The 12,473-nt window shown below is 40.2% G+C and overlaps 1 protein-coding gene across 3 annotated transcripts in view; it reads left to right on the top strand.

The window, feature by feature from the left end:
- Positions 1–7,161: 7,161 nt before the first annotated feature.
- Positions 7,162–12,473, top strand: part of RRN3 (RRN3 homolog, RNA polymerase I transcription factor) — a 44,870-nt gene continuing 39,558 nt past the window's right edge. The window contains exons 1-2 of one of the 3 annotated variants that reach the window (XM_053555446.1): positions 7,162–9,968; positions 10,051–12,160. In XM_053555446.1, coding sequence (XP_053411421.1) covers positions 12,072–12,160 — 89 coding nt within the window. In that variant the 5' untranslated portion in view covers positions 7,162–9,968; positions 10,051–12,071. Of the gene's footprint in view, positions 9,969–9,997; positions 12,161–12,473 lie in introns of those variants that run through there. The other 2 variants (XM_053555448.1, XM_053555447.1) reach the window with 2 other exon arrangements.

Here is a 12,473-nt window from a genome sequence, read left to right as displayed (position 1 = left end):
TCACCAGTGTTTCTACAGATTTAACTGTCAACTTTATTAAAGCACAAATACTTATCTTCATCTTATTTTGGAAACCTCTTCTGGAGTACTGACCTCTCTCAGACCAGCAGACTTACTAGACTGCCTTTGCCAACTATACCTGTTTCAGTAGTAAGGACAGTTTTCCAGCTTCTGATAGTAAAGTTATTTGTTGCCAGAATTTTAAGCCATAATAAACTGCGCCATTCCAAACGAACCTTCTTTTAAACTAAGTTGGTTATGAAGGCATTCCAGCATTTAAACTGGAAAATAATGTCTTACGTAGTCTGGGTAAACATGTATGTAAGTAAAATTCCCACAGAAATGGTTATTGAGAAATGCAGTTCTTTTTATTTAAGGCTATTTTGTGACTTCATTATGAAATAGATATCAGAAGATTTAACACAACCAGTGCATTGTAATATGCTATAACTTACATGTATATGCTCACAACTTCTGGTTTCTCATTTTCCCAAGGATTTAAAATCTGATTGAGTACATATTTTAATGATAATCTAATAAAATTCATTTAGGCCTGCCTCTTCTTATGCTTTATCTTTATATTGGTGTTTTGTATAAGAATGCTCTAATATAGGCATAGTTTCCTTTTGAAATTTTCAGTTACAGGCAAAAGTGGATGTTTAAATGATATAGTACTTTGGATAGAAACTTCCAAAAATTCTAGTTGTTTTTATAGTTCTCTTTTCTCTGTCCCATGCTTCAATATTTATGTATTTATAATTACAGTAACTCAAGCTGGAAGACTTCATACATTGCAGATGCTTGGTAAAAGAATTAAGAGGACTTTATTCTAAGTGATAGAAGCCAATCACAGAAAGACAACTGATATATGTTTCCATTTACCAGTACATGAGATACCTACAGTAATCAGATTCACAGGGACAAAGTAGAATGTTGATTGCCAGGGTTGTAGGGAGGGTGAAATGGGGACTTATTTAATGGGTATAGAATTTGAGTTTTGCAAAATGAAAAAGTTCCAGACGTGATTGCTGGTAATACTTGCAAAACAATGTGAATGTACTGAATTATACACTTAAAATGGTTAAGATGGTACATTTTATGTATATTTTACCACAAAAATTGAATTAAACTGGCAATTTATAAGCCATATTACATCTATAAAATTTCTTTTGAAGTAATAAATATATACAATAGTTGAGCTTCTATATGCAGAGGGTGCAAAAAAATGAATACACACTTTAAGAGATCTTCTTGGAAGTAAAATCTATCAATACTCAGTATATACCAATAACAAAAGATGAATACAAGTCATGTTTGAGCACCTTTTGTAATTGCAGAAGTCAAACTTGAGTATTACAATTTTAATGTAGTTTTTTCTTTTCTTAAAATGTTAATACATTTTGGAGGGACCCTCTATATATGTATATAGAAGGAATCAGGTGAGCACAGTTATTTTAATAACTCTAGAAATACAGTTAAAAACTTAGAAAAAATATCTATTTTAATGTACTACAGAACAAAAGACATTGTAGAAGGCGGGTTGTGTGCATTTTCAGGAGCCTACAGAAAAGCCTTTTATCATGCAATGGCTAATCAATACTAGTATGATTAGACTGATGATTAGTATGGTCAATACTAAAATCAATAATAGTATGACTGGATTTTATATTGGGTAAATAGAGGTAGCTCTTAAGAACTTCAGGAGCTACCTATAGTGTACCTAGAAGCAGGAAATGGTCACCTTGAAAGAAAATACAAACTGTTGTCAACTTAGTGAATATAAATGTTTATGTATTTTAAAAACTACACATTTCTGATTTATTTTTTCCAAGTTTTAAAATAAATGTTTTTGTATAAATATATAAAATGTAATTCTTTGATTATGTATTTCCACATTAGGAAATTCAAAAAGCAGGTCTGGTACTATGACTCACACCTGTAATCCTTGCACTCTGGGGGGCTGAGTCAGGAGGACTGCTTGAGGTCAGGAGTTTGAGATCAGCTTAAGCAAGAGCAAGACTTTGAGACCCCGTCTCTACAAAAAATTAGAAAAAATTAGCCACATTGGTGGCACCTGCCTGTGGTCCCATCTACTTGGGAGGCTAGGGAAGGAGAATCACTTGAGCCCAGAAGTTGGAAGGTGCAGTGAGGTATGATTGAGACCACTGTACTTTAGCCCAAGCAGCAAAGTAAGACTAAAAAAAAAAAGCACAAAACGGCACACAGTGAAATCTCCCTATAACCCTACTTCTGTCTCTTGGCACAGTTCTACTGACAGATGTTAAATGCTGTTAGTTTCTTGTCCATCCCTTCATTTATGTATTTATATGTGATGAACATATATCACATAATATGTATGTGTTCATTATCTATATCCTATATACCATATATAAAGTGTTTATATATTCCCAGTGTTTCTTCATACACTGTGCCGCACCTTGCTTTTTTCACTTAATATATATCTTGGAGAGCTTTCCATTCTGGAAGTTAAAGAGTTTTCTTATTCCTTTTTTTTTTTTTTTGTGACAGAGTCTCACTATGTTACCTTCAGTAGAGTGCTGTGACATCACAGCTCACAGCAAACTCAAACTCTTGGGCTTAAGCAATTCTCTTGCCTCAGCCTCCCAAGTAGCTGGGACTATAGGCACCTGCCACAATGCCTGACTATTTTTTTGTTGTAGTTATCACTGTTGTTTAGCAGGCCCAGGCCCTGGTGTACATGGCTGGTGCCCTAACCACTGAGCTATAGGCGCCGAGCCAGTTTTCTTATTCTTTTTCATGAACACATAGTATTACATTTAGTGGATGTATCATAATTAATGTAACCTGTTTCCTATTGATGAATATTTTGATTGTTTACGATCTAATGTATCTGAAAATTCACTAATGATTGACCATTGACTTTAAGATGCCTGAAGGCCATGTAGTCCCATCCTCTCCAGCCACCCACCCAAAAAAAATCTAACAAAAATCATAAATGACTGCCTAAAATCACACAGCTAGTGCACAGGTTGAAATAAAATCTCACAGTCTTGAGTTTGAGTCCTTTTCCCACCAGATCAATGGGTGATTATCATTTTAGTATATTACAAATAACCACTTTAAAAATAATCAGCTTAGAAGTTTAAACTTGAAATGAAAAAGGATAATTTTACTTTTTCTCCTAAAAGTGTTCTCCAGAAGAATAGGGTCAATGAAAAAAAAAAGAAAGAGGGTGGCGCCTGTGGCTCAGTGAGTAGGGCGCTGGCCCCATATACCGGGGTGGTGGGTTCAAACCCAGCCCCTGCTGAACTGCAACCAAAAAATAGCTGGGCGTTGTGGCAGGTGCCTGTAGTCCCAGCTGCTTGGGAGGCTGAGGCAGGAGAATCGCTGAAGCCCAAGAGCTAGAGGTTGCTGTGAGCCCTGTGACATCATGGCACTCTACTGAGGGCAGTACAGTGAGACTCTGTCTCTACAAAAAAAAAAAAAATTAAAAAAAAAAAAGAAAGAAAATAAAAGTGAAATAGTACTAAAGGCTACACAGTGAGAAGTATTCCTCCTATTGCCTCACCTCCCAGTCCTCTATACCCGCTATCCAGAGATAGTCATAATATTAGTGTCACATGTATCCATCCATCCAGTCTATGCATAGCCCAATATATGTGTGTGTACTTTAAAAAATATATAAATGGTAGGATACTATATATACATATTGTTCTCTACCTTCCCCTTTTTGTTCCCTTTTCAAGTTTCTCTGAAGTCTCACTCTGTTGCCCAGGCTACAGTGCCGTGGTGTCAGCCTAGCTCACAGCAACCTCAAACTCTTGGACTCAAGAATTCCTCCTGCCTCATCCTCCCAAGTAGCTGGACTACAGGAGCCCGACATTTAGTAGAGGTGGGGGCCTCTTGCTCAGGCTTGTCTCTAACTCCTGAGCTCGAACAATTCTCCCACTCCACTGTCCCCAAAAGTGTTAGAATTACAGGTGTGAAGCACCACACCTAGCCTCTCTAAAATTGTTAATGTACAAGATAAAGTCTGATTTAACAAGTTTGTAAGTTCCCTGTAATCTGGAATCATATCTCCCTTACTTCTTTTGTTTCTCCTATAGGACGTTTAAAATACATTTAATTATGTTGGATTTAATTTTATTCTTCTACTAATTAAGGTCATACTTGACAACAGTCTGAATAAGAATTGATCTATGTTGGGCGGCACCTGTGGCTCAGTGAGTAGGGCGCCGGCCCCATATACCGAGAGTGGTGGGTTCAAACCCAGCCCCGGACAAACTGCAACCAAAAAATAGCTGGGCGTTGTGGCGGGCGCCTGTAGCCCCAGCTGCTTGGGAGGCTGAGGCAAGAGAATCACATAAGCCCAAGAACTGGAGGTTGCTGTGAGCCGTGTGACGCCACAGCACTCTACCGAGGGCAGTAAAGTGAGACTCTGTCTCTACAAAAAAAAAAAAAAAAAAAAAGAATTGATCTATGTTTTTATTCAACACTATTCAAAGTGTTTCATTTAATTTTTCTGCCATAGTTAAAGCTCAATTGTGAACAGGCTAGGGATAGTGACAGTGTAATACAAAATGACAAAGCTCAGTCTCATTTTTACCTTTGATTACCTAAGACTTGAAAAGGAGTTATTGAAGTGATAAAATGGATATTTATTTAGTCATACGAAGTGCTAGCTACTACAGGGAACATAAAGATGATTCTGTCTTTGCAGAAGTCACTTCCTTTTTGTTTTTGCTATTGTACAGAAAGAAATTAGTGATCTAAATAAATAGTTCAGGGATTGCTTGAACTCAGGAGTTCAAGACCAGCCTGAACAAGAGCAAGACCCCACAAAAAAAAACAATAAATAAATAAACTAGTCCATAACGAGATAAATAAGCCCTGAAAAACAAGTGTTTGCTGCATTTTTTCAGTTTTCTTTTTGTTTTGTTTTGTTTTGAGACAGAGTCTTGCTCTGTCACACTGACTAGAGTGCACTGGTTATCATCATAGCTCACAGTAACCTCAAACTCTGGGGCACAAGTGATCCTCCTACCTCAGCCTCCCAAGCAGGGAGGAACACAGGCACATACCAGCATGCCCAGCTAATTTTTCTATTTTATTGTAGAGATGGGGTTCTCACTTGTGCTCAGGTCTCAAGCTCTTGGCCTTAAAGGATCCTCCTGCCTCAGCCTCCCAAAGTGCTAAAATTATAGGCATAAGCCACCACACATCTTATCTTTAAAAGCTTGATTTTGCTGGATGAAAAAAGGCACAGGGGCAATGACTTCTGATAAAGTGATGTGGTACTTGTACTTTTGGAAAAGTTGAAATGAGCAGTAATTAAGAGCTTAACTCATTATTTCAGATGTAGGCTGGTTTGCTTGGTCTGAGAAAAATTACATTTCTGGTTCTTGTTTCTGAATTGGGCTAAGAGAGTTGAGCTGCTAGTGAAACTGAACTCGATCAGGGCTGAGCTGCTAGTGAAAGTGAACCAGGTCAAGGAACACTGCTCTAAAACCTATACAACAATAGAAACGTGCTATTTCTATTACAACATTCTTCCTCCTGAATGTGCTTTAATATCATACAGTATGTTTTTAAGATACCATTATAATCAATGGGGAAATGGATTATACAACTAATACCATTCTAAGGCTTTCTTTCTCTTCTATTATAGAAGCAAATTTCTAGTTAAATCCTTTAGAATGGAGAAAAGTTTCCTTTATAATTATCAGATTATACAATGCTGAGTTGCTGTTGTTAAAAATGTATTCTTTCTTCTGAAACTTAACATTCACTCACCTTATATTTCTGTATTCTTTGTGTCGTTCTTTGAAAAAGAACTAATATAGAACAATCAGAATATGAAGAAGGAAAAGGAATGAATGAATGAGTGAATGAATATTTGCATTCTAAGAGAATTCCCAGATTTATTTCGGGATTCCCATTTTGGCTATTTTCTCAATTGATCCCCTTCATCGCAGCTTCTACCACTCTCCTCCAAATAACTATCACCTCCACCCTGGACTGTTAATCTAAAATACTAACAGGTATCCTCTTTTCTACTCTTGCCCTGAGACCTTTGCACCTACTGTACTTTTCTCTCTGCCTTTAGAACGCTCTCCCCTTACAACCTCCTGACTGCCCTAAGGCGATAAACTCTGCCCATTATAGAACTCCATAGCATCATGTCCTGCCTGGGACAGGTGCAGGAAAGCTGAGGATTGCTTGAGGTCAGGAGTTTGAGACCAGCCTGGGAAACATAGCACTACTCTGTCTCTTTTGAAGGAAAGTTGTAAATTTACCTGTTTTTGCCACCATATGACAAGCTTCATAAGTACAAGGACCATTTATTATTTTCTGACCAAAGATCCTCAATGTTTAGCACAGGGCTTGGTATCTAGGTGTTCAATAAATATTTGCAGAATGGGTGAATACAGATGTTTAATGTTAGATTGAAATAAAGCATGAAGACAAAGATAAATGTGAGGTTGATAGTCCTTACCTACTAAAGACAAGTTAAAAAAAAACCAGATAAACCAGTTTTCTGAAATTATGCCAATAAAGCAATAGAAAATGTTATCGATTCGTAATTTCAGTCAAATACATTTGCCTTCTAAGGAATTTGGTGGAAAATAAAGAGACTTTTCTTTGTAGCATCCTTTTGGTAAAAAAATGAAAAATGGCCAGGCACATTGGCTTATGCCTATAATCCCAACACTTTTGAAGGGTGAGGAGTTTGAGGCTGTAATGAGCCGTGATCACTACAGAGCAAGATCTTGTCTCAAAAAAGTAAAAAACAAAAAAAAAAAATCTTTTTAAATCTGAAAAAATATTCCAAATAGGAATTAAAGAATATGAGACTCTTGTAGAGTACCATAGTACCACCATTGTTTTCCTGCAGAATAAAATGAGAAGTGATTTGCCTTTGTTCTCCCAAGAATATTAAAGCAAAAATGGAAATTTTATGGCTTTTTAAGATATAATTTTGTAAATTGTACTTTACTTTTTTGTTCTCTAATTGTTTAAATGTGTTTTGTGTTTATACTAGTGGTTCTTTTTTTTTTTTGTAGAGACAGAGTCTCACTTTATGGCCCTCGGTTGAGTGCCGTGGCCTCACACAGCTCACAGCAACCTCCAACTCCTGGGCTTAAGTGATTCTCTTGCCTCAGCCTCCCGAGTAGCTGGGACTACAGGTGCCCGCCACAACGCCCGGCTATTTTTTTGGTTGCATTTTGGCTGGGGCCGGGTTTGAACCTGTCACCCTCGGTATATGGGGCCGGTGCCTTACCGACTGAGCCACAGGCGCCGCCCAACATCTCTTTTTTTTTTTTTGTGGTTTTTTGGCCGGGGCTGGGTTTGAACCCGCCACCTCTGGCATATGGGACTGGCACCCTACTCCTTGAGCCACAGGCGCCACACTATACTAGTGGTTCTTAATTTGGATGATTTCGTCTCCCAGAGACATTTGGCAAAGTCTGGAGGTATTTTTGCTTGCTACTGTGGTGAGGTGGGGAGTGCTATCCACTGTCATTTAGTGGATAGAGGCTAGGGACACTGCTAAATATCCTATGAGGTACAGAACAGTCTTCTTCCCCTTACAATCAAGGATTATCTGCCTGGCCCAGAATACCAATAATTCCAAGGCTGAGAAACTACTTTATACTTGTCTGTGCTATTAGGATGAGAATGGCTCAAAAATAATTGAGAGGGAGAATATGTGTTTATATATATATAGGTATACATGTATGTGTATTACTAAAGATATAGTTGAGATCTCACATTTTTGTTTTGATAAATGTGGAATTTTTATAAAGAAAATAATTGTCGATTCTTTGGAAAGGAGAAAGGAATAAATGGGACATCTACTATTGTTTTTACTATTTAGAAATTTTTGATTTGGTTCCTCTCTACCATTTCCAAAATACTGCCCTTCCCCTCCACAGCAAAGATTCACAGGAGGCCATCTGACCTCACACTTCTAGCCAATGCTGATTAGATTTCAGAAGGGCACCTTACCCAAATCTGACCAATGAGAAATTCTTTTCTGGGATCTTACAATATTCTCATACCCTTAGAAGAAATTCTCCTTTTCTGCTTAAGCTAACTCAAGTTAGTTGCTGATACTAACAAGCTTTAGCCAGAACTATTCTAGGAATGGTTGTAAAATTTATCTCTAGGGAATGACTGCTCTTTTGAAAAAATAGTTTAATGGGTCTTCTGGGTATGTGAAAGTAAAGCAAGAATTCATTCTGGAACAAAGAAGCTCAGAATAATTACAAACAACATAATGTGCAGTGATGTAAAAGGACAGCTACATTGTGGGCAAGGTTGTGCCTTTATAGGTAGCATGTTAACTGTTTGCTTTTTTGTTGTTTTTGTTTTTGGAAATGAGGGTCTTTATTTTCTTTGACTAGGGCTGAAGACAAGAGGAAGATGGGACACTGGAAAAAGCAAGACTGAAAAAAGGAAGCTTTTATCCTGGCAAGATGAGTTGGCCCCTGGAACAAGTTAATTTAGTAGAGGATCCCCAAGGAAGGGATATGACTAAGGATTTCCTTGGTTTTTTTGGGGGGGGGATTCTTTTTGTGACAGAGTCTTACTATGTTGCCCTCGGTAGAGTGCCATGGTGTCACAGCTCACAGCAATCTCAAACTCTTGGGCTTAAGAGATTTTTGTGCCTCAGCCTCCCAAGTAGCTGGGACTACAGGCGCCTGCCACAACATCTGGCTATTTTTGTTGCAGTTGTCATTGTTGTTTAGCCAGACAGGGCTGGGTTTGAACCCGCCAGCCTTAGTGTATGAGGCTGGTGCTGTAACCACCGTGCTACAGGTGCTGAGCCAGATTAAGGAATCTTAACAGTTACTTATGCTATTTAGTTCTAAGGATTTTCTTTTGTATTATGCTTGAGGTTCTATTTACATTTTTTTTTTTTTTTTTTGAGACAGTCTTTCTGTTGCTCAGGCTAGAGTGTCACAGCATCAGCCTGGCTTACAGCAGCCTCGAACTTGGGCTCAAACTATCCACCTCCCACCTACACCTCTCACAGTACTAAGATAACAGGCATGAGTCACCACCCACGGCCCTCACTTAAATTTTTATTTTTTTTGAGCAAAGTCTTACTTTGTCACCAGGCCTCAGCCTCGGTAGAGTGTTGTGGCATCTTAGCTCACAGCAACCTCAAACTCTCTGGCTCAAGCCAGTCTCTTGCCTCAGCCTCCCAAGTAGCTGGGACTACAGGCGCCTGCCACAATGCCCGGCTATTTTTAGAGATGGGGTCTCACTCTTGTTCAGGCTGGTCTCAAACCTGTGAGCTCAGGCAATCCACCTACCTTGGCCTCTCAGAGTGCTAGGCCTACCTGAATTTTTTAACAAAAGCAGATTAAGTTCAGTGTCATGTGACTGTAGTCCTAGCTACTCAGTAAACTCAGGTGGGAGGATCACTTGAGCTCAGGTGTGTCCAGCCTGCACAACATATGGAAGCTCTGCCTTTGAATAAAGGAATGAATAAACAAACAAATTAACAAAACAAAACATGGCAGCCTAGCTGTGCTTTGGGAAAATAAGGAATTGCAGTCAAGCTTAAGGAAAAGATAATACTGAGAGTGTATATTGGCAAAGCCACTTTTCTCTGACCATGCCTCGTATACTCTCCAAGTCAACAATTTTTTCCTTTTTTTTTTTTTTTCAGTTTTTGGCCAGGGCTGGGTTTGAAACTGCCATCTCCAGCATATGGGGCCAGGATCCTATTCCTTTGAGCCACAGGCGCTGTCCTCAGCCAACAATTCTTTAGAAAAATGCTTGCACATGGGCTTCAGGACACTACACAAGAGTATTCGTAGCAGCAATTTACATATGGGGGGAGGATGAGAAAAAGGAATCAATTTAAATGTTTGTGATAGAAAAATGATTAGCCGGGCGTTGTGGCGGGCGCCTGTAGTCCCAGCTACTCGGGAGGATGAGGCAAGAGAATCGCTTAAGCCCAGGAGTTAGAGGTTGCTGTGAGCTGTGTGCGCCTGTCGTCCCAGCTACTCGGGAGGCTGAGGCAAAAGAATCGCTTGAGCCCAGGAGTTGGAGGTTGCTGTGAGCTGTGTGAGGCCACGGCACTCGACGGAGGGCCATAAAGTGAGACTCTGTCTCTACAAAAAAAAAAAGAAAGAAAAATGATAAATAAGCCATGGTATACTCCTATAATGTAATGTTATATGGCAGAAACAATAAGCCACAACTACATACCAACAGGGGTGGATTTTAGAACCATAACGTTGATTGAAAACAAGCAGTGGTATAACAGAATAGAAATGATTTTCTAAAATTTTAAAATAAAAGTAAATAGCACATTGTTTAGGAAGACGTATTTGGTAATTACATAAGGAGAAGTTAAAATTATTTTTTAAAAATCAGGATAGTGATTAGTTTTAGGAGGAAAGCAGGGAGACGGTGTGGTCTGTGAGGAGCACCCAGGAAGCTCCTATGGCAGTGGTTCTCAACGTTCCTAATTCCGTGACCCTTTAATACAGTTCCTCATGTTGTGGTGACCCCCAACCATAAAATTATTTTTGATGCTATTTCATAACTAATTTTGCTACTGTTATGAATTGTAATGTAAATATCTAATATGCAGGATGGTCTTGGGTGACCCCTGCAAAAGGGGTGGCAACCCACAGATTGAGAACGGCTGCCTATAGTACAGGTTACCATTCTGTTTCTTAAATTGGATGGTACATTACCAGGTGTTCATTTTTGACATTAACATACTCTTTTGTATATATCATATCAGACTTTTTTCAAAATTTTCAAATCACTTGGCAGTATATTAACACTTTTACTAATGTGAATTGTGCTCATAAATTTGTTTTTTGTTTGTTTAGGGGTTTTTTGCTTTGTTTTGGGGTAGAGGGGAAGAGGATGCCACTTAAACAACTATCTTGAAGCATCCTTGCGAGCTAAGGTGCACTTATTTCCTCTGCTTTTGGGGGGACATTTATGACTTCTGCTCAACATTCTTCAGGAACTCCCAACTTTCCCCAGGAACTCTGTGAGGACCAGGAGACAGGACAAAGACCAACACTGATTTTACACTGTTGCAAAACAGAAGATGTTTTATGTTTAACAAATTGTTGCAGGGGGCTTTACCTATTTTTGACAGTTCTCTGCAATTTCCAAAAGTTGCAACATTTTCCCCTCCTAAAACTAGGGAGAGGGGCAGTTCTTTCTCCCCCTCTGCATTCCTGCAGCCCTCACGCCTTGGCCTCTGCTGTTCCCTGTGCTTGGATGACCCGTCCACACTTTGTAGGTCTGGCAGACTCCTGCTTCTCCTTTAAAAAATTTAAGTTCAAGTGTGCACTAGAATGCCTGGACAATTTTCTAAACAAATTATTTTGTAGAGATGGGAATCTCACTATACTTCCCAGGATGAAGAAAAATAAAATAAAAAATAAAAAATTTAAGTTCAACGTTAACTCCTCTTGGGAACTGTCTCTTTCTGCTGGGATTTCTCACCCTAGCATCATCATAGCCCTGAGGCAGTTGGGTAGGTAACCTTGTGGAGCTTGTTTCCACGAGGATAAGATTATTTGGGGTGTCTCTGAGGATACTACAAGTGAGTATATCATAGAGCATAGGCCTGAGTGACGCGGCCCCGATTCGAATCCCCATTCCTCTCTTATCAGACAGGACTTCTATTTCTTCAGTTCAACTGAGGGAGGCTTTTAATACTCAGGGGAATCCGGCCACTACCTTGCACTTCTTGGGCCTTTTCATCCCTATTTTGGGATCCTCAGGGACGGACAAAGCCGGCCATCGCTATTCTTTTAGCTTGGAGTTGAAGGCGTCCCCAGCGTACCAGCCTCTTCGAACGCGACTAGTAACCCACACCTTCACATAGGCGGGGTCGGCTGCAGGGCCCGCTGGGGACCGGCCGGCGACAGCTTTGGCGGCGCTCTAGCCCGCCGAGCGCACAATGCCTCCGCACGGAGGCGCCCTGATTGGCTGGAGGCCGTCGCTCTACTTGCGTGCTTCCGGGACGGAGGCAGGGCGGGGCTTGGAAGGAGCACAACTTCCGGCGCCAGGCGCAGTGGTGGCGTTACTTCGGCCCAATGGCGGCCCCGCTGCTTCACGTGCGGCTCCCCGGGGATGCGTCCGCTCCAGCCTCTGCGGTCAAGACACTAGGCACGTCGAGGACTGGGTAAGATTCAGGCCGCTTCCTTCTGTGCGTCTGGGACCAAAGCCCAGGACCTGGTTAGGGGAGCAGGTTGAAAGATCTGGGAGAAAGGTAATAAGAGTGTCGTAGGAGGAGGGAGCATGGGGTCGCAGGAGTGAGCCCATTCCCCGTATTATGAGTGGGTAAAGGAAATGAAAGGTGTCTGGAAAAGTGAGTCTAGACTGAGTTCGACACCCTTTCCTCCCCCACTGGATTCCTTCGTAGTGTCTCAGGCCTGAATACTGCCTTTGCTCTTTGATTTCTCTTCCTTCCCGCTTTTTAGTCTAGATTTAGAACG

This window comes from Nycticebus coucang, chromosome 12, assembly GCF_027406575.1.
Source record: "Nycticebus coucang isolate mNycCou1 chromosome 12, mNycCou1.pri, whole genome shotgun sequence".
In the NCBI taxonomy this organism is placed as follows: domain Eukaryota; kingdom Metazoa; phylum Chordata; class Mammalia; order Primates; family Lorisidae; genus Nycticebus; species Nycticebus coucang.
The sequence above is the reverse complement of the archived record's forward strand: the minus strand, read 5'-3'. Positions and strand labels throughout refer to the sequence as shown.